Here is a 27,817-nt window from a genome sequence, read left to right as displayed (position 1 = left end):
CTTTGAAACGCATTCAACATGTTGGATTGCAGTAATTCGTACGGTTTCATTCATTTTGTGGGATTTCGTACGAACACAAATGCAGGCGATTCAGCGATATTCACGTTCCGCGTGATGTGCAAAAAAGTAAAAAAGTCGTATTGAAAATGACGATTGGACTGTGCAGTGAAGTTTTAATGATTTAATGACCAGGAATGAGGCCCCATGGCTAATCAACGTTGCACAGGAGATTATTATTGGCCTAGTACGGTTAATTTAACGGATCGCTAAACAGGCGCGGCGGCAAAATATCTCAACCATAAATTAATTAGCCGGTTAGTTAATGAAATTCGTTTCCTAGGTTACACATTGTGTTATAATATAATAGAAAATACCTACCGAACCCCTATTAGTCGTATTAGGCAGTGGACCTCAGCATATGTGCTTGCGCGGCAACTATGCTGCGCAACTAATGAACATCCGGTATTTCGGGTATTTTCCCACTAAATTACCTCGAAACAAATGAATGGGATGGTCAGAGCGGGCAAATTAGCCGAACGCTACCGTCACGTTTCTGCAGTCTCCGGTGCCATTCCTATCAATTTTAGCATCGCACCTGCCTGCAGTATCGGGAACCGGAAGTGGGTGGTCTCATATCTTGATTCTCGATAACAGAGCTATGATACGAATCAAATTACCTTTTACCTGCACTCAACAGTCCAGCGTAAGTCTTAATCATGATTAAAACTGGCGAGCCAAAATGGCGAAATGAGGAAAAGAAGAAGCGGGAAATAAGAAAACAAAACAACAAACTCGAGAAGTTCAAAATTCTCCATCTCATGGTCGCAATATGCCAGAATTTTCATTAGTGAGCCATCAATCGCGTTAACAACGAGGAACAGTATTGGTCGTGAGATGAAATAAACTTTCAACACTCGAAGCATACGCATGGAGATTTGATGGGTGCTTGCAAGCTGTGCTACACATTGGGATTCACTCTAAATATCACTTCCGGTATTTGTGGTAGTGACTGTGTTGACCAAATTCTGATGAACTTGTGGAAACCACTCATAAACCCCTACCATTGCAAATATTACACAAAAGTTTTTACCGCAATCAATATTGTGTATTGTAACCTAGTTTTCTCTACAATCTCCCAGCCCGGATAACCAGACGGCCATTAGCTATGACGTAGAATTATTTGGCATCCGCTTTGATCCCAGATCAGACGCTAACGTCGCGAATAATTTTGTTGAACGCAAGGTATATTGCTACATCAATTTTTTTATCCGCTACTGACCAGTCGACTCCATCGTTAACACAATATTGTGGAGAGGTTATTAAAATTACGGTATTATAAGCGCAAGAATGAGCGCAAACTAATAACGAAAGAACTGAAAATAAAACGTAATCGAAAAGCAACTAAAATCAAAAAGAAATCAGCTAACTTAGCAAATCACTATATACTTGATTGATTGAATAAATTCTTGAATATTGATTCTCGTTCTTCATCCATCGAACATCAATAATTCAAAAATGACAAGTACATCATCTTACACAATAATTTCTGGCTTTACATCTTTTAAAAACGATTTATTAAATTGATCTTTCAAGTAAAATGCATACTGTATAATAAACACTCTGTGATGATCATGCATTTCCACGGCTCAACTGTGTTGAAATGCAGTTATCGAATATTTGTGCGTCACGCACAATATGTTTTTAACAAAAATTTTGCATCATTTTGCTTATAGTCGTTCCCCTCTCGAATACAAAATTTGGTGAACATTCGTAATAAAGCTTGTTGAACAAAACGAGGCTTAAATTCAGAGGGCAAGTGATAAACCTTGTGCCGGCCATCTATAACGATATCCTTACTTCTGACTTTTAGGTCTCTGGGTATCTCGGAGTTTTCGAATGTTTCAAAATTTGTTAAACAACTAAAAATGTTATAATGCAAACTATTGGATCATCAAGTAGAATTATTATACTGATTTCCCAAACATTTTAAAGAATTTTTGGACACTCCTAGATGGGTTAAAAATATCCATGAACGATATCGTGATAGATGTCTGTTGGCGTGGTTAAAAAAAGACATGGCCGATGCAGGGTTAATGGAGTCAGTTCAGCCAGAGACACTCGGTGGCGGAAAATTGCCTTTTTTGCCATGATTAATTTGATAGAGTACAGGTACTCACCCTATTGAGAATTTTCTTACGAGTATGCACCGACTACAGGCGTCCATTGGTAATTCGAGTGAATCGTGACTTTGGCCCGAAAACTAGGGAGTTGATTTGATGGACACGTCCGGCGAGGAAGTACCTTGAGCCATTAAATTAATTCGTCAAGGGAATAATGGATTAGCCAATAGCTTGTTCGTTGTACCCATAAAGAAATACACACATTGATTACGTAAAACAATCGAACCCCATAAAAAGAAAGTAGGTGTACAGTCAACGAAAGGTTCGCCTGATGCAGTGCGTGAAGTGTGCAATGGGTAATACAGTATACAGTGTACCCAACTCTGCACATAAACGTCGAAATGTGTGCCACGGAAGAAACTCCTCAAGGATTTAAAATTCGCACGCGAAACCTGTAAGCCCTTCGTGTTTTGCGCCGAATGTATTAAGTCTGTGATAACCGTTATATAACGATCAGCGATCTCTCTTACAGATTAAACCGCACACCGCTAATGATTCGTGACAAAAAAAAGGCCAGTAAAATTTGAACGTTGTACACGTGATTCAGTGATTCTGTCATGATCTTACAAGCGTCACTTTTCGCGTTCAAGGGCCATCACATACCTGTAAGGGATCAATCCATTGGACAAAGGAAGAAAATTTGATGATTTAAAAGCATAATAATTGTACTTGCAGTTTCTTAACATCTAAACCAGCATTTTTATTGTTAGCTTTCTTGGAGAATCAATTGTTATTCACAAAAGTATTTGAAGTTCAAATGGACGCCAACTACAGAAAAGGAAAATCGTGCGTCGATACGTGTGTGAGATATCTAGATTCCCAGAAAAAATGTCTAAGATTGTAATGGAAACATCTGTGTATACCCTCTGTTGCAAAGAGGTCAGTATCAAGAACATTACCCTTGGTTCGAAAAATTTGGAGTCAGCAGAGTAAGGCTGAAGAAAGTGAGGTAGGTTCGAACGTCAATAAGCCAGGTAACGCACGGTAGGCAACGATGCTTGTAGCGGAAGTCGCCCGAAGCAATTGGAATCAAGGATCCTGAGAAAGCCTGCGAAGATCGCGGTTGGTCGTGCATGTCTCTTGCGACTGGCGGCTATAAACCTGGTACAAGTTCTGGTATAATAATAACGAGAACCCCAGACAGCGCAGGGGCGTTTGCATTCGGCTTACAATCAGACGCGGCGTCGAATCAATTCAGTTGAAACACCTGAGCAGGTATGAACAGAGTTAGTCTGAAACTCGGACTGACTTGCGAAACAGGCCAAGTGAAGTTGTCACTCCACAGGCGAGCGGTGCAGCTGCGAATGCACCTACTCTAGCAACGCTCGTTATACTTTGCGTTGCACAAAGCCCAACAACACGCCGTGCACAAAGGTATGGAGGATAAAAAAAGAGTCGGCAACACAGACTCGTTTCGAAAACTGCCTTGAAAAAGCAGCGGTGATGGCGATGACGCAGCAATAGCAGCAGCAAAAAGCTCGCGATCAAACAGAAAGTCGAGTAAACACTGGGCCACCTACAGGGGATGGGGCTGGTGGACCAGAGAATAGGGAAATGAGGGGAAAGAAAGAAAGGTACGTGCAAAATGAGATGGATTAAAACATCCTTGCATGGGGCCGCTGACTCCGTCGGTGAGACTTTCATTAATTAATTAAGTACCTCTGTGCAAACATCCCTCGTATACACCGTCGTCCCCAAACACGAGCAGGTACCTACCTACCTACCTACCTACCTACCTACGCAAATACACGCGTAAAACCAACCAACATCTATCGTCGGAAGTGCATCACGCAGTCGCCGAGAACTCGGTGCAAAACAACCGGCAACTGTTTTCCTACGATCAACACAGAGAGGCTCTTTCAGAAAGCTTGCAGATTCTGTTGCATCCATGGCGTTAAGCATTCTTAAAGCCGTGTGCATACCTTCGTGACAGTCGTTTTGATTCACTTTGTGTAACCTGAAGTATTTCGAAGTTTTATAAACCGTTTCACTTGACTTTGTGAAAAGCTCATTGCGAGCAGGTCAGGTCACCTGGTGTCACTTGAAGTCATGTGAAGTTCCACGAAATTATTTGAAGTTATTTAAAGTCTCTAGAAGTCTTTCAAAACCATTCCAAGTCTTCAAAATTACCTTTTCTTACCAACTTACCTTATTAATTAACTTTCGAATCGTTGCTTCGCCTGAAGAATAGACAACTAAGGAGAATAACATGAAGTGTTTTAATTCCCATAAAATCTTCCTCTTCAAAAATATGTTCTAAAAAGAAGAATTCAGTTCTTTTGTTTCATATGAAGTGCCGTCCACGGTCAATGCTGGTATACTACGTCTGAATGAGATCGATTAGAATCGGCCTATCAATATACGTTAATATTAGATATTATATGAGTTTACTTAGCTTTGTGATATGTGATATATATTTGGTTGCGGGACCTAACGACCTCCGATCACTTATGGAAAGTGGCAGAATTTGCAAGGCCTTACCTGCGAAGAACAGGGCTTCCTTGCCGTTACGACTATGCATCTTCCTTACCACAATTTCTTCAAATGGGTATGATTTGAATCTGCGGGAGAAATAGTGTTAGATTTACGATGAATTTAACCGATAAAAACATAATGGTTTGTTAAATATATGAGATGTGATGATTGTTTATGATGTAAGATAAATGGTGATAGTTTTCAGCGGGGGCTAGAAAAGGCTAAGACCATTATTTGATACCGAAAGAGATGTAGATTTAGTTAACTGTTGACATTGGACTCCTGATTCCTGACTATTTTTAAAAAAATAACACGAAGTGGGTCAAGTGTCTAAAGACGTAGGCAGCTGATTGGTAGAAGGATGGAAAGGATAGGGGTGGAAAGTCAAACTTTGTGAAAAAGTTCTTGAGAATGCAGGCGAGGGAGAAAAACTGCAAATACTATGTGTGGAAAACGTTGATTGTAAGGATTCCTGTGTATAAGGAATTGGTAAAAAAAGGAAAAGATGCAGAGCAGAGTTGCGATGAGGCTTAACCCCTTCGAGAGAAGGGAAAACTCAGTGCCCATAAAGACACATCGATTTCTCGACGCAATGTTGCATCAATGCCACCGAAGGGGTTAGTCAAAATATAAAAAAATATCCAATACTGCTAGCGTAATCCTGGGTTGATTTTACAAAACATTCATACCACAAAAATCAGACCTTGCAGCACCAGCACAATGTATTGAGTTATGTGAAATACATATATGTGAACACCAGAGTGAGTAATTCCTATCAAAACTGTATGTTATATTGACTGAAGCTAGTATCGTATCGGAATCAATTCCACCCTTGTAGCGATGTAATTTTAGCAGTATCAGTTTTCTTCACATCAGTGATGATTACGCCGACCTCGGCTCGTGTTGAAGAAGGGCAGAGATTGGTACACTGCGAACGGTCTTCCGCCGTCCCTTTCGCCAATTAAGAGCGATGCGCAAACAGGGGTGAGTTGGTAGGTGGTTAGAACTTAACAGCAACCAGGATACTTAATGGGGAATCCCAGCGTGGGGGAGAAGCGAGGAAAAGGACTCTCGATGATACGGTGCTCGAACTTTGGCAGACGATAGCAGTGGCACAGGACGCAAGTAACTTCTAGCCAATTTCATCACCGGAAACTCGTGATCGCTGCGGCTCGACTAGCCCTGGTGTCGCATTGGTTCAGACGCAGTTCCCTCAAGCCGGAAGTACAAATGACCAAGAGATGCTGGTAGACGGTGTCACCCTTCTTCCCTGTTCCAGAACATGGGGCTGCATATGTAGGAACATTTTACTACTCATACACGCAAGAATTTCCCGTGCCATGATTTTGCGGTTCATCATATATCATCCGAGTAATGGAGGCGAAACAGGACAGCCCATTTTCTTGCAATTAATGTGCGACCGTCTGTCAGTCAGTGTTCTTAGTAGCTGGTATGCCTCCAATGTGCATTTATCGTGGTGTCTATCTGAATATTCTCCAAGCGTATATGTCGACTGGTACGTCATGGTATTGACGGACCTTTTTGTGAGGTCGTCTACTCTGAATTACCGATCATCGGTACCATGTACCACTCCGGGGAGTCATCTTAAACGAATTTGTGGATCAGATTCAGCTACTTTTTGGACGGAGAGGTTAATGGTGCTTCACTTAAGTAGTGTGGTGAAATGAAAGAGTAGTGAAATAAAGTAAATATGAAATGCAAGTTTGTATGAACGGCTACAAAGTCTCTTTTACCCCAACTTTCCATACACAGACCAATACACAGTATCGAACAATACAAAAACATTCCACTCCCAACCTGGTCTGCAACAAATTTGCTATCCAACCCAGCCGAAATCCGAGGGTGGGTGGCTTGCCTGGAATGGGAGGAGGGTAGTCGGGAAAACCGGAGTCCAAACATGGGAGGGTATCCGGGGTTTAAAACTGTACCGTAATGGTTTGCAAACACGTGCTCAGGTTTGACTGATTCGGCTGGAACGTTCGGGAAAGCGCCGGAAACTCGTGCTCTACGTCTTCTCCAAACTATCCCGCATGACGGACTACGGGAGGGAAGATCAAGTCTGAACTCTCGCGAACTAAAATCTTTCACGCTTTCGCACTACCGTATGGTTCTTCCCTAAAAACTCTGGTGTAAGTTTTTGATTGCACAAAGATACGGAGAAACTCCAGCTACCCTCAGAAGAAGGGCCAAACATTGGAAACCCGAAAAAGTTTGCTATTTTCAAAGTGTAGTTCTAGTGAGGTACAAAAAGCAATGACATTTATTCGCTCATACTTTTACGATTTCTTTATCTCAAGACCTCAGTTTTGAATCGTTTTTGTCAAACGATCGTTCAAAAGTAAACTTGTATGCTGGAAGTTAGTTGATTGTGGACATGATTCTATCCACAAATGAAGATTCATAATATACTTGCACACGGATTTCGTCGTAAAACGAAGCATGTACCAACTCGATGAGGTAAAGAAATTATTCAGGGCTTGCCTAACATTTGCGTTTATTAATCACAAGAAGCAGTTTAGCCTTGCAAGATTCTACAATTTGGGGGAAATCACTTTTTATGGTTTAATTTAGATTTTTAACGACTGGTGTGTTCAAAATCTGTCGAAATGATTTCTAAATGATCTGTGGATTACTGAGAACCTTGAATAGCGGAGTAACGATTTCTCGCTCTTCGGATGGGACTAAACAGCTTGGGGCCCGGTGCTCGGTCTAAAGACACTTTTTTTTTTTTACTCGAAGACCGGTGGCGTGTCCGAGATATCGGAAACGCCCCTTCCATCAGCCCGACTAAAATAGCATCTCCTCTCTTAACCCCAATGCCCTTTCGCGCAACTACGAAGGGAAGCTAAAACCACCCCCCAGCTGTAAATCCAACGGAAAGACGCCACGCCGCCACCGCCACCGCCTTCGTAGAGCTAATCGAAAGGCGCTCCGGCAGAGATAGTATTTCGCTCTAGTCTATACACATTCACCCCGTCCTCACTTAATCTCAGGTCTGGCTCGGGATAGGTAGCAGAGGAGAATATTGTATCTACCTACACGTATCTTGAATGTCTACCGCGCGAGACACTTACGCCTCGTTTACACTCTATGATTAAGCGACAATGTTTACACTGCCACAGCTGGAGTTTAAACTGCATACATCGAGCTGACGGAGAGAATATCAATTGCTAAATTTCAAGTCATCTTCAACCGGAAGTTATTACAAGTCTAGGGCGAGAACGCAGACACTGTAGCAGTTTGATTAGTTTCCAAAAAACTGCCCTTTTCAGACCAACTAACGATAAATGAATCAGTGACACGTATGAAGGTTAATAAGGCGTTCTGCAACTTAGTCATTGTCAGTTCATTTACCATCAGGAATTATATAACTATGATAAGTATGAAAGAGTCAAATTACTCCTGCTCGAGAAGATGATGATCGTTATAACACCATTTCAATTGCCTGGTAGAGCAACTGAAATGTCAGAAATATTTTAAGTTTAGTCCAATCTTAGAAAATCACCATTGAACATTCCCGTTATTTCAAAAAATTTGAATATGTTCTATTTATCCAAATTGACTCATGTTATTACCCTTCACACTTCGAATTCTCAATGTAATTGGCTTTTTTTTATTAATAGAAATCGGTAAAGAACATAAGCAATCCTGGCTTCAAAGATGCTACCAACGAATAGTATAGTGTGTATAATAAGTACACTCATTCAAAAACAAGATGGTGGTGAAAAAGTGGCGTAATTTTGCTGCAAAATAGTAGAAAAAATAACGTGATCATTTTCAAAGTTGTATTTTGCGCAAAATCTCGAAACTGAGATGATGTTTTCTGGTACCCGAACCCATATACTCATCGTCAGACACGGAGTGCAGACAGAACACACAAATCTATTACACCAGACGATACGGGGTTGATTTATGGCGCCAGGGCATCTCAAGGTTTTTTTTTCACACCCTTGAACGATGTAGATATATGCGCCGTTATTATTTCTATATTTCAGACTAGCGCCGCCAGGCCCAAGTCTTCGGCATCTGGATGGAGTTAAGCCCTTGCGTAAGGGTGGGATGACCGCGTGATACATTCCGCGACGCTCTGGCAATATCTCAACGCCAGGCGGGTCCTATTTTTTATTCTGCTTTTCCGATTCTCATGTTTCAAAGATTTTTAAGCCCAGGGAGGACCGCTGGATCCTGGCGTGGCGCGCGCCCGGCATTAAAAGAATCCTGCGGTGCCTCCGGTTCCTGGTTGCTGCTTCAGGAACCGTTGAGACTACGTATAGTCGTTCCTCCGCCTATTCTTCGCTCGCCGCTCTCCGGTCGTTGCTTTCTCTTCCCTCTTTGTTCGCCCGACTCTACATCGTGTAACCAAAGTCGTTTGTTTCCTGTACTTTACTTTTTCCCCTCCCTGTCCTTCTCTTTTTGTCTTCTTTTTCCGTTGGTTTTTCTCTCCACTTTATTTCTTCCCTTCTTCCCTTCTTTCTTTCTTTCTTTCTTCTTAGTCAACTACACACTCTGCAAATCGCGACTCAATTGCCTTCGACGGTTCTTCTTTTGTTGTCAATCGCTGATGAACGTGATTATACTCAGAGAAAGGATTGTTTCAGTCGTTTAACTATCGCTTATTCTACTGTATCGATTACGGCGATCAAATATGACGAAGAAAATGGTTTTTCGTTTTAACTAGGAATATCTTGGCTCGCTAGATGAGATCGATGATCTCGTCGTACAGTTGAGAAAACTAATCTAAAGGTAACGTAATACTGGTAATTTACAACTAAACGTTGATCGATAAATATATTGTTGTATTTTAAATGGGAATGTGGCAGTCTAAACTATACGTGTAGTCTTAAGACAAACATTTTAGTTGTGTTAATATAACCCGATAGAAAATTAGTTCATGTTTAATTATTATACGCTATTTCAAATCATACGGGAACCCTTACAGTACTAGTCGTATAACTACTAAACGAAACTAACGAAGCTCTTTATTCATATCAGTAATATTGCTATCACTATGAGTTACTCCAACGTGACGTTGCATGTTACTAGAATTATTTATACAAGAATTTACAAGTAAATATGACAAATGAAAACACTAATTTTAAACTGCGGTTGGTTCGGCAAAAGTTATACTTATATGGATTAACCAGTTTTCCAACTAACCAGTTTTGAAACCAATGGCAAAATTAGTTTAGTATCACATGTACATATAATTCTTCTAATATCTCGTCAAAGTCATAAATTATATTTATTTTATGCAATTTCAACCTTGAGATCACGCTGTTCTCAATAAATTGACAGCTATCTTGTCTTTAAATCAAATAACTAATAATACCATAGACAGATTGTTGAATAGCAGATTATGTCTAAGGAGTTAAGAAACGAATGTTTAAAGGGCCTGGCCGAAACGTCGGTTTTACATTTTGTAAACAATTAAAATTTTTTACTTTCACTCGACGAACTTTTCACTCGACGAACTTTTCACTCGACTCATCTGCGTGGTCACGAATACTTTCCTAACCAGTTTTCCGGTACATAGATGAAAAAAATACTATATCTGAAACGACTTTGAGTGATCGAAAATCATTTCGATACTTACGTTTCAAACATTTAGAACAACATCATGCCTGCTCTCGACTTAATTTTCCTAATCATTAGTAGAAGTAAATTATCGGTTACGTTGATACAAATTCAGTCATGTCAGTAAAATACATTCTTTACATACAGAACGAATATTCAGCTCCTTAGATAATTGTGTGTTTGATTTTGAAGTGCGGAAATGTTACAGTAAACAAAAATTTAATCTATAGAAACCTGATATATCGACTAAATTTTATCGTTAACCAAAAACAAAGTCAGCTGAAACAACCACGCCAAGTTAACGAAATGTTTAATTGAATCAAAAGATTTCTTATTGATTCAAGGGGTGCTTTATTTTAACGAAGAAAACTTTCCGACAAAATTATACAGTCAATTTAACTTATCATCAATTGTCGAGCCAAATTCTCGGTTCTTGAGTCAAATAAACTATGCTTGATTCAAAGAAATAAAGCTCTTTAAAATACATATTGTTGACTTAACAAATTCTTTCTCGGAGTGTATAGGTAAGTGTGGCTTCATTATCGATCGTGTTCATGTAGAGATAAACATAGAATCGTGAGTGTAGCGGCCAATTAACCTTATAATTAAAAAATATCGAAGAAAATGTAGCATTTTTTTTCTATTTACCGACGCCGATTGAAATGTCACAAGTTCATAGACTATATTCCTCAATATACTTTATTCACACCCTATGAATTATAAATTTTACATTTTTCCTGAAAGGATCCCTTTCATCCTTCACTTCAATTTTGAAAGAGGGGAGCATTTGGTCCCGCACTCACCTATTTCTCTTTTTTTAACCTCCAATTTATTTCAATGAGCCAATGGTGAATTTCAAGTTACAAGTTACGCAACGTTTATTTTAATATCACATAACTTTGAGGGGTTACATGGGGTTCGAAGGTTAAAAGAAGCATATTTTCTCGAATTTTTTTACTATGATAAAGAATTATTTTATTCAAACTTTAGGCATATAAAAAAACAACGTTTTATTGGTTTCTGAGAAATCGTATCCACCAACTTCAACAATATAGTTCTGAGAAAAGAACGATGTCTTCATATGAGCGGAATTTCAAAAGGCTCTTTGAGAAAATATTCTTGACACGTTGTGTATAAAAAAAAATTTTTAAATGGAATTTTCGATATTTCCAAACTCATGTAACCCCTTAATCCGAACACGAATACTTGAATAACAAATATGACACACCTGTCGAGATGGTTAAGTGAAAAAAAAAAAATCTGCAAATCTTATCAGATAACAAAATATGGCGAAATAGAAATCATTGAAGAAGTATTATAGGCGCGACAGGAAAATAAAGCTCAATGAAGCGTTGGGACGAAGAGAGAAAGGAAGTGAAAAACATCGAAGAAACGAGACATATTTTTCTATTATATTTCGTTTCATCTGTTGCCATTATCCTTTAGCGACGTTCGCTCGTTGCGACAATGCAGCATCCGAGCCGAATGGCTCCTGTCATCCCTTACAAAATATTCGCTATAGGTATACAGCATTATTTTTCATTGTTTCGTTTTGCTTTACCGCGATTTCTTTTGTGGTCGTTATCGCGTTGTTATCATTCCGTTATCCGTTGGGTGATGCCAATTATGTCAGGGAGTTGCGTGGCCGCCTCGCTCCTCGCCCTTCTTTGGCTCCTCCTCGCCTCTCGGCAGCTTCCATGTACCCGACAATAGAAATCACCAGCAGGACTCGGAGCCAAACAATACCCGGTGGCCGGAAAATTATTGTCCAGGAATATAGCCGCGATCGACGCCATTCTCGAGCCAGACTTTACCCGACGCGACTCGGCGAGAGGGAGGGGAGGGGGGGGAGAGAGAGAGAGAAATATTCTTCCGTTAACCTCCGTGGAATTTGTCTTTTGTGCCTTTTTACCCGCAACACTTGACCACAATATGTCCCGCCGGGTATTTCGCCAAGGATGACAATTTTTTTATTCAACAAATCTCTTCACCACGCAGCCGATTTCTTTTCGTACTCATCCACCGCCACGTGCAGTATCCTTAACCCCTGCCAGAGACCCCGATTCCCTCTGTAAAACAACTCGGGAAAATAGATCTGCTGAATGGACCGAGCGGAAATTAAAAGTTTTTATTTAGACAATTGAGGAAAAAAATTTGCCGAGGGTACTTAATTGTAAGGAAAAATATTTCTTTAACCGTCCAATGAATCTTTTATGAAATGAAATAAGTTATTTTTACTTGACTTGACCGAAAATTTGTATTACATTTGCCATAATTACATTTGTATCAAGCGAGAAATCATTTTTGTCAGGTTTTATTATTTATTTTATATTGTTTATTGCACAGTTCTCGATATTTTACCAAAATTTTAACCTTACTAAACGTAACTTTCTGACCCAGTAGGTTCTTTTATTCCTGCAAAGATTTTTGCAATCTGTGGTAATGGATATTTTCTGAATGACAAGTGCTGGCATATAAGATTCAAATATTACCGCGCTAAATTAGATGTTCGATTGAGGTGTCGAGGTAGATCAGCCAGGTGGAAGAAGTAATTGGCTGTGACGAGACACTCTGCGAGAAGGTGCTCACACGATCAGTCACAATAATAATGGATATTCCTCGTAGAGTCGTATTTCGATTTCATTTTAAAGTCTTAACAATTCTAATAAATATAACGTATCGTCGATGTGACAAAAGTCCAATCTCAATCTCAATTATAATATAACGAATTATCATCCATCGAACCCTGTGGGAGGACATGTGCAAGATCAACGAGGATTATCTTAACTAGAAGACCTCATTTTTCTCGACAAACTTCATATAAGCACACGATCGTAAGTGTATCGTGCAACGAACCGTTATTCTTCATCGCAAACTCAGTTAAGTTTAGTACATTTACGATTAGTGCATATATTTATTCTTGCCTTGAAAAATTCTGTTTAACTTAACTTCACTCTCTCATATAATTTAGCGTCATTTGTATAACAGAATTTAAATTTATTAAAATTAAAAGCATAGAACAAAAAATAGTATTCAATATAAACTATATTTGGCTGATCGGCGCATTTTAAATGAATGAATGTGATGGATGAATGTGTAATAATCTTGCTAACTAATATAAATTTTTATTTTTAATCAACTTATCATCAGTTATTGATCATCAGCGTACAGATATCAACGATTATAACAATCGTTCATCGGCAAAATGAATCACAGACTCATTTCTGAAGGTTAAATTTTTCCATGCTTTCACCTTCAAACATCAAATTTAATATTCTTTTAAGACTTAAGGTTATAACATTTGAAACCTGTAATTCATGAACCTTAGAAACATCCCAAAAGCGAATTATTCTAAACGACAAATAAGTATTTTCTCACTGTTAAAACTATAATAATTTGCTCACCTATCAATCGTAAATACAAATGAACGAAATGAATCGTACAAATATTTAGGCTGATTCGTTACTCATTTCGTTTCTCCAATAAAAAAAATTAAAGCAAATTCAATGCGACTTAATTGTAGGTTCAGAAATTATCTGGATGAACTTGTGGCATTCAATTATCACATCCTCGATCGCAAAATCGAATCACGTTGAGTTGTCCGAATTAGACAAGATCACCACTGTTGTTTCACGTATAAATTATCAGCTCCGGTGAACCGAGTCTGACTAAAACCCTTCCGGGATCTGAAAACTCCACCGTAAACCCTCGGCCAACAAACACATACCTACGTAACTACCCACTTGAAAAGTGAAGTTTGAAAATTCTAATAGAAAAATAAATACCAAAAGTTTTACGGACAACTCTAAATCTCGCCTCGAGTTATCGCCACGCCTCGCCTCGCCTCGCTTCACCGCTCGCACTCTTCAACGGCTCAACTTTTCGCTACCCTATTTCCGAGCCTCATTGAACTTGCATTTGTCTCCTAGGACCCCGGATTGCCGGGAAACTGTTCGCCGACGACGCTCTGAATCGGATATTTCAAAGCATTTTACCTTTTCCCCTTCCCTGTCCCTTTGTTTTTTCGTTTCTTTTTGTTTCTCCATTCACGAACGGCGTCGCGACGCTATTAAACCCGGGGTCGGAGGGCTTGAGTAACACGCCGAAAGAAAAGAAAACAAACCCGGATCTCCTCTCTTTATGTCCTCGCTAAATCTCGATCGCGCGGTTGCATATATCCGGGCTACTTCAGACCCGCTGCTGCAGGGTAAAGCAGCTTCAGTCCAGGCTGGAGGCGAGGGGTGGAAAAAAAGTTTTATACGAGATATTGAATTTTGATTCTATCCTAAGGCCTGCTCTCCACTCCTTCAGCACTCTACCCTATCCATCGCCGTATCGTCGGTCTCTCTCCTCTCCTCTCCTCTCCTCTCCTCTTCTCTCCGATCGGCCAGCTTCCCTCATGAAATCGGAGGACTTCCAATATCCACCTATACCGCCTTTGCTAACTTTTCCCTCCCTGGAGATCCACTGCCCCAGTTCTTTCTCTTCAACGTCACATTCGTCCAACGCTACACATGCAAAATTTAAAACAATTCATCTGTGGGTCAGTCAAATCCTAAATGTAGTTTCGTTTTCTTCTCTTTGCATGTTATGTCATTTCAAATTATTTTAGCAACATTATATCATATGCAAAGCATTTCTTTCAATCGCTTATGTAATGTATTAACTAACGATTGAATATACAGGAAAATAGATTACGAATAAAAAATATGTACGAGATAGTTCAGACAAGGTTAAGAAAGTCAGATTAATCATTTATTCAGCTGGTTATTCGCGAGTCACAATATCAAGTTTATCATATACCAGAAAATAAATCATTTTTACACGTTGCAAGTCAACAAACTCGGCTGGTAGTTCTAAACATAAATTATAAAAATGTAAGTATAATTAACTTTTGACAAGATCCAACAATTATTTTAAATAGAGAAAGATTCAAGCGATAAAAACAATGACAATTTACATTTCTTTCCTTTTTTTTCGATGATCGTCGAATTAAATAATTGGCTGATTAATTACCTGATCAGGCATTTTATGTATAATTACACTTTCGAAGTCATGTGATAATTTCCGAATTCTGTAATTCGTGAGTTTTTTTAAACCAAATATGTATATTCGAATGAATCAATTCGTTACGAGGATGCGGAATAAACCAACAAAATGAAAATATTGGAATATGTGAGTCGCAATATTTAAAATCCTATGCTTAAATATTACCTGTTTCACGTTACAAATGCGGAAGTTGGGCGATTCTCGATGATTATGAAGTTTCTAGCGTGAACCACAAGTGTGAGTGCAACATTCAGACAAGTTAGATACAGTCCATTCGCAAATTTGACACACGCTATTTTTTTCAACCATGTGAAGGAAAGTTTCATACAAGAAGCAACGAAGATACCATTGACAACGCGTGAAATTGAGGTTAGGTAACTTACGCTCAATGACACAGTGCGTGAAATTGAGTTGTCCAAACGTGCACATGCGCCAAAGAAGGTGTAAGATACAGCATTTAACTTGTGCGCATGCGCCAATGTCTTTTCACCCCACTGTGCGGAAATGAAACACTTTACGCACGAATCATACGCATAAAAAATCCAACTTTCCACGCAGGCATCGGAAAAATAATTCTATGCTCAAGATTATTACAAATTTTTACTAAAAACATGTAACTATGAATGAAACAAAATGAAATAGTTTTTCAATCATATCCGTTTTCTCGTTACTAATTTTTTTGACGTAAATTCGTTTTATGCTTACAGCGGAAGATCTGCCTCCCGGTTTTCCGATGATCACTCAGGCACCCACGACAAAGGTAGTGGAAATCGGACACAGCGCAGTGCTATCTTGCGCCGCTGTTGGATCGCCAAGACCCATCATCTCCTGGGTCCGAGACATGATGCCCATCGACACGAATAATCCTCGATACTCAGTCCTAGACAGCGGTAAGTGTTTTCGTAGTTCTCCCGCTCATTTCCCAAGAGACAAGTAGACGATTCATTGAAATCAGCCCAGACTCACGTTTCAGACTTAAATCCGCTCTCACTCTCAATCAAGTATATCATTTGCAACTTCATAGGTCGTATTGAAAAATCTTCGTTCCATCTCCGGGTGGAATCCTTGCTAATTAACGCTAATTGGTCAGAGAAAAAGGAAAAAAGAGAATGAGAGAAAGAAAGAAAGAAGGAGGTAAAGTCGGATATCCCTTAGTCGGTAACACCATTGAACTTTTAGCGAAGGAGAGTACGGGGCGAGGGAAAAAAACGAAAGAAACTCTTGAAAATATTATACCCTGCTCGGCACGCGGAGGAGGTTTGACAAATCGCAAAAGTTTTTCCCCCGTATAGAAATCGCGAATACATGGAGTATATGACTGTGGATATCATTTGAACGACCGTAGAGCGTATGTGTGTAAGTAATATATAGGGGTGCACGTCACACGAACGTTACCGCTTAATTTTTAACCTCGTTATTACAACGCGCATATGCGGCCAAGTTCTGCTGCAGTGCCAATATCGCCCTGCTCGCTTCGAGTTGTCGATAAATTGATTTCCATCGTCGTTAGCGCTATTACATTCGCACATATTTACATTATCAATGCAAATATAAACGCTCGATAAACCATTAACGCTGTATGTAGTTAGGCTTCACCCTTCAAATTGTTGAACGAACTTCACTTAATTGTGATCGAGTGTTTTTGATTTACAGTTTATATAATACATGTTGTTGATTTTTATTTGAATTTGTGTGTTTTTTTCTTTTTTTGAACGTTCTTTTTTTTCATAAACGCGGAATTGAACCGAATAAAATTGTATGTATTGACCAAAACATGTCGGTCATACATGAGTCGACTTTTATTTTAATTATATTCTAATATCACGGTTGATCGCTTGGATTACTATATAGATCCTGTAGTAATTGATGCACAAAATTTGTGTACAATAATCAACATAATAATCGACATTCTTTTGCAAAATTCGAAATAATTGTCTTACTTTCGAATAATATAATCCGGAATTGAGAGAATTTAAAACTGAGGGGCTATCCGCTTCTGAAATTTTCTGGTACATCCAATAACATAATCGATTTGGAATCTCATGTAACCACTTGAAACGATTATAACGAAACGTGAATTGCATTCAGAATTATCTGAAATTACTTGAAACTAATTACAAAACTTCTAATCACACTCCTAGTTATCTGAAATCAGCAATAAACTCGAAGTCATCGGAAATCACTGAATCGAAAATTTTCGTTGAACCACAGAGTGTATTTTTTTCCAAATCGATTCTCACAATATATTGATAAATATTCATAACACTTTCTGCGCTACTAATTTTGTTAACTCGTTTATCGCAATTTCACAACCTCGTATTGGACACTCCTTACATTTGTTATTAATGCGGAACATAAAAAGATAAATGTGTAATCGCGCAAGAATTTGCGAAGTCACAGAGCATCGAACAGCATATATATTACTGTTTCGAAGTATGAAGTTTTTACTTCTTGCTGGAACAATAAATTTTGCAGCAAATTTTGAATTTTCCGTTGACTGAATAGCGTTGAGTTGAATCAAGCGAATATCACTTGACTCAAATAATTCTCTCCCACCGTGTGAGATTTTTTTTTCTTGATTGTAGAAATTCGAGTAGAGCCTAGAGAGTAAAACCTCCAACTTTTCTCGAGTTCGAGGTGCCTCGACAGTCACTGGCGTGGAAAGCATTTTTCAAAATTCATTCCGACAGAACGCGTCGCGTGATACGTATATACCTACAAAATATCACGAGATGTAGACTCTTCTTGCACCTCTGCGTCGTAGAGCTCTGCTCGAAGGTGATATCAAGTTTCAAAGATGCCTTTGCAAGGTCTCGAGGCTCGAGTCTCGGAGAGAAGAGAGTAGGAGAGGGTGTCGAACACGTCGTGGTTCAGGAAGTACGTCTCAGGATCCACTTTAGCGCGGCTAGGTGTCTAGTTGCGTTCGGATATATAACGGGTGCCTGCCTCTACGTGAGCCTACTCTCAGTTCCCATGCGAAGGTTTCCCATCCATACTTTCGTTCTGCCAAATTCATCCCAAGAAATATATATCCGTAGCAGAAGTTTTCCCAGACGTTTTTATCCCCGATCTACAAAGTTTTGGTCAGCTTTTTGGGGTCGGAATTTCTATCTGACTGCAATTTCGATGTGTTATGGTGTACACTTAGATCTCAGAAACCCACCAGTTTCTAGGCTTTTCTGTCTTTCTGTCATCCAAAAAAATTTTATGATTCAATTTTTTTTTTCGATCAGGAAGAAACTGACCTTTCCGAATATAAAATCCGTTATGTGGTAAAAAAAAACCACAAAAACTAACAAAAAACCTATTTTCCGACATTTATAGTCCCTTATATGCGAAGACAAATCAAAAAATTAATTCTTATGATTGAAAATGAATACTTTTTTAGAGTTAGATGAAAAATGAAGATCAAAGTTTTTGGATACATTCTGCAACACTTAAATATTTATAGATATTGATTCGATTATGATCTCATTTTCACCGCTCTCTAAAAATATAAATCAAAATACCTGCTTTTTTCGAACCAAAAAGAAAACGAAATAATTTTTTATCCTTCTCACATACAGAACTAGGAATACCGTAAAAATGCATATTTTTTGCAGCTGATCCTGCGGAGCTTCTACCATAAATAGATTTTGTTTTTGAAAAAATTAGACATTATTGTAAAAAAATAAAAAACATATCGAGTCATATTTATTATCTAAGGACAACAAGTGCTGGAAATCCAAAGGATAAGATTCGATTGAAAAGTGGGTTAAAACTGATTAACGTGTTTTTCGTAAACGATAAAGCTTGAAAGCATAAAAATTATAAGATTTTAATATTTTAGTGTGTAGACTTCGTGGTATTCAAGCTGAAGCCAGATAAAAATTCTTAGCATAAAATGCTGGCCAAAAGTTGGTGAATCGATCCATTTCCCATGCTCGTCACACGTACCTTGTACAGACCTACTCTTGTCATCTGCGACAAAACTTCACCCATTCCTCCCATGAGGCAAACTTTCAGCTGGTGCATTAATACTGGCGATAGCTATATATAATCCCCTTTGTTTAAAGTTATTGATCTCAAGAGATTTAACGGCTCAAATAACCGTGTGCGTAATCCTAACCATACGGGTTTTGGTACGACAAAGTTCGCGAGCCAATTAATGCGCCCTTTGATCGGGTCGCGATATTTCCAAGGATCAACGCAAAACGAGTGAAAAAAAAAGCGCTTCAATTTTCCATACATATATACCTCCTACTACACGGTCGGAGATGAAGGTTGAATATGAAGAAATATGCGTTTTTTACTCTTCAAAAATCGAGGGTCAAAATAAAGTTCCGATATCGATAACAGCTCTGAATGGTTAGGAATTAAATCATGTCTTCGCTGCTATAAATCAGAATGAACGAAAATAAGTTTTACAACGAAATTTCCTCTTTCAGTCATAAATATAAATTTTCCAAGGTCGAAAGGCAAATCCGTTTTAAAAGTTCAAGTTGAAAAGTTTCGTTTATGTTCAAAGTCGAATGCTATTAGGGCTCAGCTTGACGATACATATAAGCAAGGCGGAATTCTGCATATTGGAACTTTAAAATCCCGTCTTTTTTCGAATCAAATTCTTGCTAAAATGTTTATTTCAGGATATTTTCACAGATATTTAATCTCTTATCATTAGGTCTTTTAGTTATAGCGTTTTAAATTCAGAGTTCAGTTAATTCTTTTGAATACTTACATAGTCAGTATCCTTGAAATAAAAAATGTTAAAATTATGTAAACTTGACGTTGAAAATATTTGTACTTTGTTATACAAGTTGAGCTCTTCGAAGTGACCGATTCCGTTCGAATCAATTTTTGTTCGCCTGCAATAGCCACAAGCCGATAATTCTTGTTTTTTCTGTTTAATACATCAAATACGAGAGAGTATTTATTTATAGTTAGATAATATTACTGTAGTTTCCGCACAACTGATATTAGTCGCTACGAAAGTCTTTCAGCTTCTCGTGTAGAAAGCAGTCGAGTGTTCGAAAAACGGAGCGGCCATTATTCTGTTCGAAATTCTGCTATATACGGTATATATTTGGTAACGGCTTTCACGCCAAAATATTTTTCAAAATTCAAATGCAAAAAAATGTCACAATCTTCCGTACTCAAACAAAACGTTTATATCCAATGCCGCATATGATGTATAGAATTTTCAACTCGTGTCAGCTTCCACAACAGAAATGCAATTCATTCGGACAAACAATCAGTAGTTTATTGCATGCATGTAGCTGTAATGAAAACTCTCCCGTTGATTCGTTGAGTTTTATTCGATAATTTGATAACAATTGGATTTTCGATCCTGGTTTTGTACTCAAAAATACAGAAACAGCTGACTGTGCTCTGGGTTCATTCGAAAGCACTGATTTTAAATTGAAAGCCGACCTAATTCAAAACGAAGTGAATCGTCTATTCATATTTCGGTTTTCACTGACTTTTCGTACTTCGCCTTCTTTCCTCAATCTCTGGTTATTATTATAGTAAATTTAACGTAATGCCTGCTCCCCTTACATTTGCATATTATTGGATTATTCCACGTCGAGCACGAAGGTCGAGCTACGCAACAAATCCACATATTTCCACCATTCTTTCTTATTTTCTCCTCACGTTCTCGCCTTTCCTTTTGCGCCCCACAGAGGGTCGGGTAAAGAAATGCCAACCTCCCTTAGAAATACGAAGATTTCGCTATGTGCGTGCCAGTCGCTTGTCTCCTCATTCCGAATGCCGAGATAAGATACTATCTCAAGCACGAGTTATAAATTATACTATCGACAAATAAAGACAAAATCCAGATTCACTCAATCCAGACACAAGGTCTGACTATTCCCTAAAAAATGCATACGATAAGTTAATCGATCATGACGAATCTCAAATCGTATATTATCTACCGTTCCCCAAAACTTGCCAAGAAAGTTTTTTCTTTTCCGTTTATAATACCACCGCCACACAAGGCACGACGAATTCAGTTGTTAAAACATTCATGCGCCTTTACCACAAAGTAAGAATTATACCTAAGGCATGATAATATAGGGTAATAGTAGACCCTGAGTAAGGGTGGAAAAAAAAAAAACAACTTTCGTTTTAGTCGAATAGCTTTCCGAGAAAAGTTCAAGCTATAAAGCATCCCTTACGTAGATACGTAATGTTCTCACAACCACCATCGCACACTACCCCCATCTGGACACATCCACATCTCCTTTACGGAGAAACATAATACCTATATGAAAACCGTGGATATATTGCGTCAGCAAGGGAGAATACACGCGAATATAAACTTAGGTCAATGTGGATGGTAATGTAGCTAAGTCACCGCGTGCGTGAGAGATAGGAGAGCTCTGTGATACTGACTCTCCCTCCTTCTCTCCCTTTATCTCACTCTCCCTCAAATATTTGTTTAAACTTGAACAATAAAATAACATTTTACTAATATAATTTCACCTAGGATCAATATTTAGCTAGTGTTCCTGTAAAAGTACGAACTGTATGTTAAGGGTGGTTCTTAAGAAGGTTATTTTTGAATTTCGACTCTCTCACTTCTCCAAATTGCCTCCAAGTAATTCGAAAAGAATTCTCTTATTTTTTAGGATTTTTATGTCAACTCTAAATTAACCCTTTTCAAGGGAACAGTAAATCTACAAAACAGATTTTGATGAAATTTGATAAAGGGGAGGTTTCTTGGGTCTCTGATTACGAATCTGGTCTCGAAATTATTTGGAACCGATTGGGGGGTGAGACAGTCAAAATTCAAAAATGACCTCTTTAAAAACCACCCTAGTGAATGTGGAAATTCATTATACTCGAGTTAGAAAAAAATATTAAATAATCGCATGGTCCCAGCAGCATCAATCCCGCGATGATACTGTAAGCCATGAAGTACCCCGCATCGGTACACGAGTGGCAAGAATTTTAATCAACGAGTATGTAATTGCATTGCAAATCATATAACATCCAATAACTTGTCCTCTTATTTTATTTCATATAATCACACCTACAAAAAGTGATAAAAAAAAAAGAACCACGCGTTTCCTGTGACCTGAATTCATTTAACTGTGTGCTATTTTAATCTAACGAGGTGCAGAGTATTCGAGATTTATCCTCATCTAGTTGCAAGAGGGTAGAAGAACAGAGGCCATAGATAAGCACGATAAGCATAGTGAATCGGTCCCAGAAGGATATCTGAATCATCTTTTGAGGGTATGGTGGTACTAATGAGATACGTTGATCCTGCAAGTTTCAGGCCTCAATCTATTTTGGTTTTTGAATAAATCGAAAAAAACCAAAAGACAAGAAATCATTTTTTCCTCAAAAACGATTTAACCGATTTGAATAAAATTTCGACACATTATCGAGGTACATATAAGGGCTTTTCGGAAAAAACAACAGCTTATAATCTTCAAAGTCACTATCAAAAACAGGCCATTTCTTTTTCGGAAAAAATAGATTCAAAATTAAGAAGTAATCAGAAATCCATTGAGAGCCGAGGAAATGGGAAAGGAGTAGAAATAGAAAGGATAATCAAAGCTAAATTAGATACGAGACCGAGGGACATATAAAATTATTAAAAACTGGCAATTTTTTCTTTTAAATGAAGCATTACAATCAGCAATTTGTTCAAAAGCATAGAACTCAAATAACCTTGTCATTTTCACGAGCCGTCAATCTTTGAAAAAACTCACCAAAATTTCAATTTGCCGAAGCTCAAAAAAGTGGCAAACATTACAGTATATTTTTCATTATTATCCGCTTTTGTCAAGCTGATAAAAAAAGGACACTCTAGGCCCGCTTAATAGGTCCAAAAAGCGCAGAAAGCGTGCATATGTTACAAAAATATTATTTCAAAGCTGTTTCCATGTTTTTTCTCGGCGTTCCTATACGCGCGAAATTGAAATCTTAATTCAAGTTCGTAGATCAGCACTGACTCGTCGATCTCTAAACGGTTAATCAGAAAAACTCCATAAAGTAAGAACCATATGAAAAATGATCATTATCGAAACGGTATCTTTCTAATGTGCTAAGTATTTATCTATAAGTCACTATCCTGTGTGTAAACTTGCAATCTAATTCTGGTACAAGGGATACAGTCTATCTATGTATCTATCGATCTAATCTGACGAAAGACCCTACGCCGTTGGATAAAATTATATGCATACGGCTTAGGCCTGTAAACGTATCTACGTATTCGTACGCCGATATGTTATACGTCTCGAGTTGCGCTGGCTGATCGCTCTGATATTAACGCCAAGAATAATCGTCATGCAAGACAACACGCACAGCGTTCTAACAGAACTCGCATTAACTATACGTCAAATATTCGCCGCGTGGGGTATTTCCTTTTTGTTTTTTAATGTAAAATGTTCTATCAAATGTTACCAGAATTATTTGAATTAGAGAAACATTTTTTTTGCCGTATTTGATCATCAGGTTTAGCGAATTCAACGTGTTTTTTTATACGTGTACGCATTGCTGCCAATTGTATAAAACTTCAGGTATATATTATTATCTTTTTCTATTTTATTTACTTTTTATTATGAGGGCTGGCAGGCGTTTTATTTTATGTGCACGATATGTCAGTGGCATAGGAATAAAACAATGTAACTTTTGTTATTATACGTAGCGTCTCTCAAATTGGAAAGATCGATAAAAATTATCAGCGGCCGAGAGTCGAAAATCGAGAGTATGGCCTCATCTGCTGTTTTTGTCAAAATTCTTTTGTGGAAACAGATGAATATGCTGAGTGTCGAAGGTATATTAGAAAGGAAACAAACAATCATTTACATAATTCTTAACTATGAGATATCACCAAATGGTTATTATCGAATTAATTAACATCTTTCGGAATTAAAAATCTATATACTACTGGAAGCTTTCTTTAACGAGTTGCCCTCTCCGTATCGAACAACCTTTTTCTATTTCATAAAGCAATTCTCACATCAAACGACACTTGCAAATTAATGGAGTACAGATTATTTTGCGTAAAATGACAGAGTTGGATTTTTCGAATATTTCGAAGATGATAATAGAACGATTCACGGAGGGAAAAGAATTCTTGCACCAACAAAATAGATGTTCTTGGAGTCCATTCACTTCAATCTAGTATCCCTAATTTTTTCCGAATAAGATAACTGCATTTAGTTTGTCAAAATGATTTAGTCAAGTGAATTCCTTGTTTCAAAAAAAGTCTTTCGTGTCGCAATCAAGTGAACGCAATTGATTGGAGTGAACTTTTTGATGTGTTTCCGAAATTGAGTCAACTAAATATCGTTTTATTTGAGGTTTATGTATTTTTTCTTCAAATCGCATGTTCGTTGACAGAAACAATTAGGTACTTCAAATAAAATGAGTACATGAATCTAGCCAACAAAAAGTTGACATCGATTGAATGCAATATTTTATTGATCTAACCGGAGTTTGTTTGGCGTAACTGGTTGAATTAGTTATACTAATTTGTTTACGAAGTAAAAGAAACATCACATGATTAATTTGTCATCAGATCTGTTACAAACGAAAAAAGCCTAAAGGGTTACACACCCTTGGCGCTCGGAAAAATAGGCATAAAAATAAAAAATAAAATTTTTGACGCATTGTTCACTCATGTTTTGCAATTGTTTACTCTGTCAGGCATCGCCTGAAAGATAAAAAATGATGTTTTTCTTATTTAGAAAACTGAGATGTAGTATTAGAAGAAATTAAAAAAAAATTCGTAGCAGTCACAGCTGTTCGAAAAAAAAGACGAATTCTTATCGAGATTTTGAGTTTAAAAATTTGTAACTTATGAACGTGGTACTCAATCAAAAAATCTTAAACGGTTGAATGAAAATATGTTAAATTTACGCAATTTCACACTCAAATGATGGGCTTAAAAAGTTCTATCTAAAAAAAATCATGAAGCTCCATCGACTTTACCGTAGTTCATACAACGTTGATAGAAAATTTTATACAAATTGCAATGACACAAATAAAATAATGCAATAACGAAGAATTTGATAAAAAATAAAGAAAATACTTCATGAAGGAAAGAAAATTTCAACGACAAAAGAATTGGATCATACTTGATGGTACTTACAGTAATTGAATTGTTTTTCATGATGATGAAAAGTACCATGTAAAATATTATTCTTACAGCGTTTTCGTGATTTCATCTAATTAAGAAACCATATATAACTGTAAATTAGTTACAGAATATTAGAAAATAATTGAACATAAACAGAAATCACACGATGAGAAAGAAATCAATGGACATCAAATAAATGACGCAACCGCCATTAAACAGTGAATCTCAACACCGCATCATATTTTTGTTCCGTCTGCATTGTAAGACTTCCTACATTTGGCACTCTGTTGAAACTAAAAGCTCGTGAAATTCCACCCATTAAACTTACGGCCAGAGCCAACACCCAGATACAACTTACTCCTCCGTTCACGCCTCTAGTACACGCATACAATCTCCCCTATAAGGGTGCCTACTGCTTAGAGATGAAGGCCGCTTAACACCTGTGCTCAAGCACGCCGAGGCACCGGCCCACACGCTGCTACTAGCCCACCACCCTCCCTTCGAACCATTAGCCCCTGCATCCTCCCCTCGCACCTTAGGGACTGACTTATGACGGTGCCGCGGAGGCTCGAGTGAGTTACCCCGTCGATGGTAATCTACGGGGCGGTATAGGTTACCTGGGGTGCTTGCCGAGGCTAGATCCCGTCTTCCTATACCTACCCAAACTCGGCAACACCCCACCCTGGAACCTCCCCGACGATGCTTTCCGTCTTATCTTCGGAGGCGCAGCCTACCCGCACCTCAGTCTCGTGGAAAGGGAGAAAAATGTCGGTGCACTTATCAGCTACCCTGTCTTTAAACGTGTTCGACGAGATACCGAACAACTATATCTGCAGGCGCACGAAGGCGGGTGGTAACGCCGGCACTCGACCCTACCAATCGCGCTTCCAATACCTTTGAGTTTCATTTCGAGAGGGACAAAGGTGATGGCAGGTGACCGATTAACTCTTTGGAGGTAGTCTGGCGACGCCCTTCCATCGAAGTCTCCCTCATTTACATCCTGACCCGTTGCAGATCGATTTGTAGGACACTTAAGGGGTCCACGAGCTTTTGATACTGCTTTTCTTAACTCTCCGAATCAAAATTCATCTTTTTTAATTTCACTAGATCATGATCAGAGCAGCAATCAGAAGCCCCGGATGATGAATTCTCACAAGATGGCATTCTACTCGTAGAAGAAAACTGCCATAAACTAGATGTTTGCAAACAAACACTGCGGTATGTTGGATTGCCTACTACTAAGGGGTGTAAATATCGGTACAGTGCATTTAAAGTCCTCGCGAGTGAGCTGGAACTAATCATGTTGCCACGTTGTGTGGAACCCTTTGGTGTGGATTTGGACAACCGACTGTTTCGTTATTCATAACCTACGCTGAAGTGATCAGTGATAGCGTTCCGGAGTCACGTTTAAGTGCTTATATGATTTGACTTGACCAAAGCGATGGTAACTCGGTAGCTTTGTTTTACCGATATTTATTCCCCTTAGGTCTCGGCAACCCAACGTACTGCGGCGTTTGGTTGGAAACACGGTGTATATCTCAGTCTCATTGTTAAGAGTGTGATTGAATCGACAATCTTATTGGCACATCTTCGGGATAAGAACCCATCCAGTGGCCCATCCAAATTTCAACCGAATCATTTAAGCGGTTCGACTGAAATCGGCTCACGAGAAATCCATGCGCACATACATCTACTTCTGAAAATACTTGTAAATTTTTTTTTAAGTGCCATTAGGTGTTTCCTAGGTAGTTTTGAATGTTTTTTTTTCAATCCCATGTTTTTGGCGTTGGCAAATGAATTAGGCAGTTCGTACACTAATGACCCTGCTTAAAAATGGTAAACGCGATCATCTAAATCAAGTACTAGTCAGAAACTCTGGTTCTAATGAACCTAATGCACATTTTTTTTAACAGTAGCAGCAAAATATATTTAAGGTGTAAAACGTTATATCTCGCAAAGAGTTTCCGTAAATTCATTCATTATAAAAACGGAAGTAATTTAAAAAAAAAAAACTGAGCTTCCAGCAACGCTACTTCACGTATAAAACGTAAATTTCGTGAAATTTGTAAGCATTGGGATCCAATGATACGCAAGTACATATTTGGTTCGGAAATGATTGAAGTTGTTTAAAACATATATTAATTTGACAGTACTTTGACGGATTCAAGTTTCTAGCACCTGATGATAACCCTGGAAATTTAAATGTAAAGCTATCTTATCACTTACCCATGTATCTAATACCTGAATTTCACTGTTTAGCTTTTTACTAACGTTACGCTCCCTTCCGAAGTCCTTTCTTCAGGATATATTTTCTAAAACCAGCAACGTTTAAACGAGAAGAGGGACGATACGGAAGAAGTTATAAAATGTACGGAATGGACAATGCATTTGATTCTCAACGAGTGAAGAAAATCGTCCCCGTTTACGACTTGCTCAAGGTCCC

At 38.3% G+C, this 27,817-nt stretch overlaps 1 protein-coding gene across 8 annotated transcripts in view; it reads left to right on the top strand.

Annotated features, from left to right (window-relative positions):
* The window catches only part of LOC124405236 (tyrosine-protein phosphatase Lar), a 284,276-nt gene that overhangs the window by 234,811 nt on the left and 21,648 nt on the right, over positions 1-27,817 (top strand). For all 8 annotated transcript variants that reach the window (XM_046879963.1, XM_046879959.1, XM_046879958.1 and 5 more), the window contains exon 6: positions 16,007-16,189. In XM_046879963.1, coding sequence (XP_046735919.1) covers positions 16,007-16,189 — 183 coding nt within the window. The remainder of the gene's footprint in view (positions 1-16,006; positions 16,190-27,817) is intronic.

This window comes from Diprion similis, chromosome 4 (genome assembly GCF_021155765.1).
Source record: "Diprion similis isolate iyDipSimi1 chromosome 4, iyDipSimi1.1, whole genome shotgun sequence".
Taxonomy (NCBI): domain Eukaryota; kingdom Metazoa; phylum Arthropoda; class Insecta; order Hymenoptera; family Diprionidae; genus Diprion; species Diprion similis.
The sequence above is the reverse complement of the archived record's forward strand: the minus strand, read 5'-3'. Positions and strand labels throughout refer to the sequence as shown.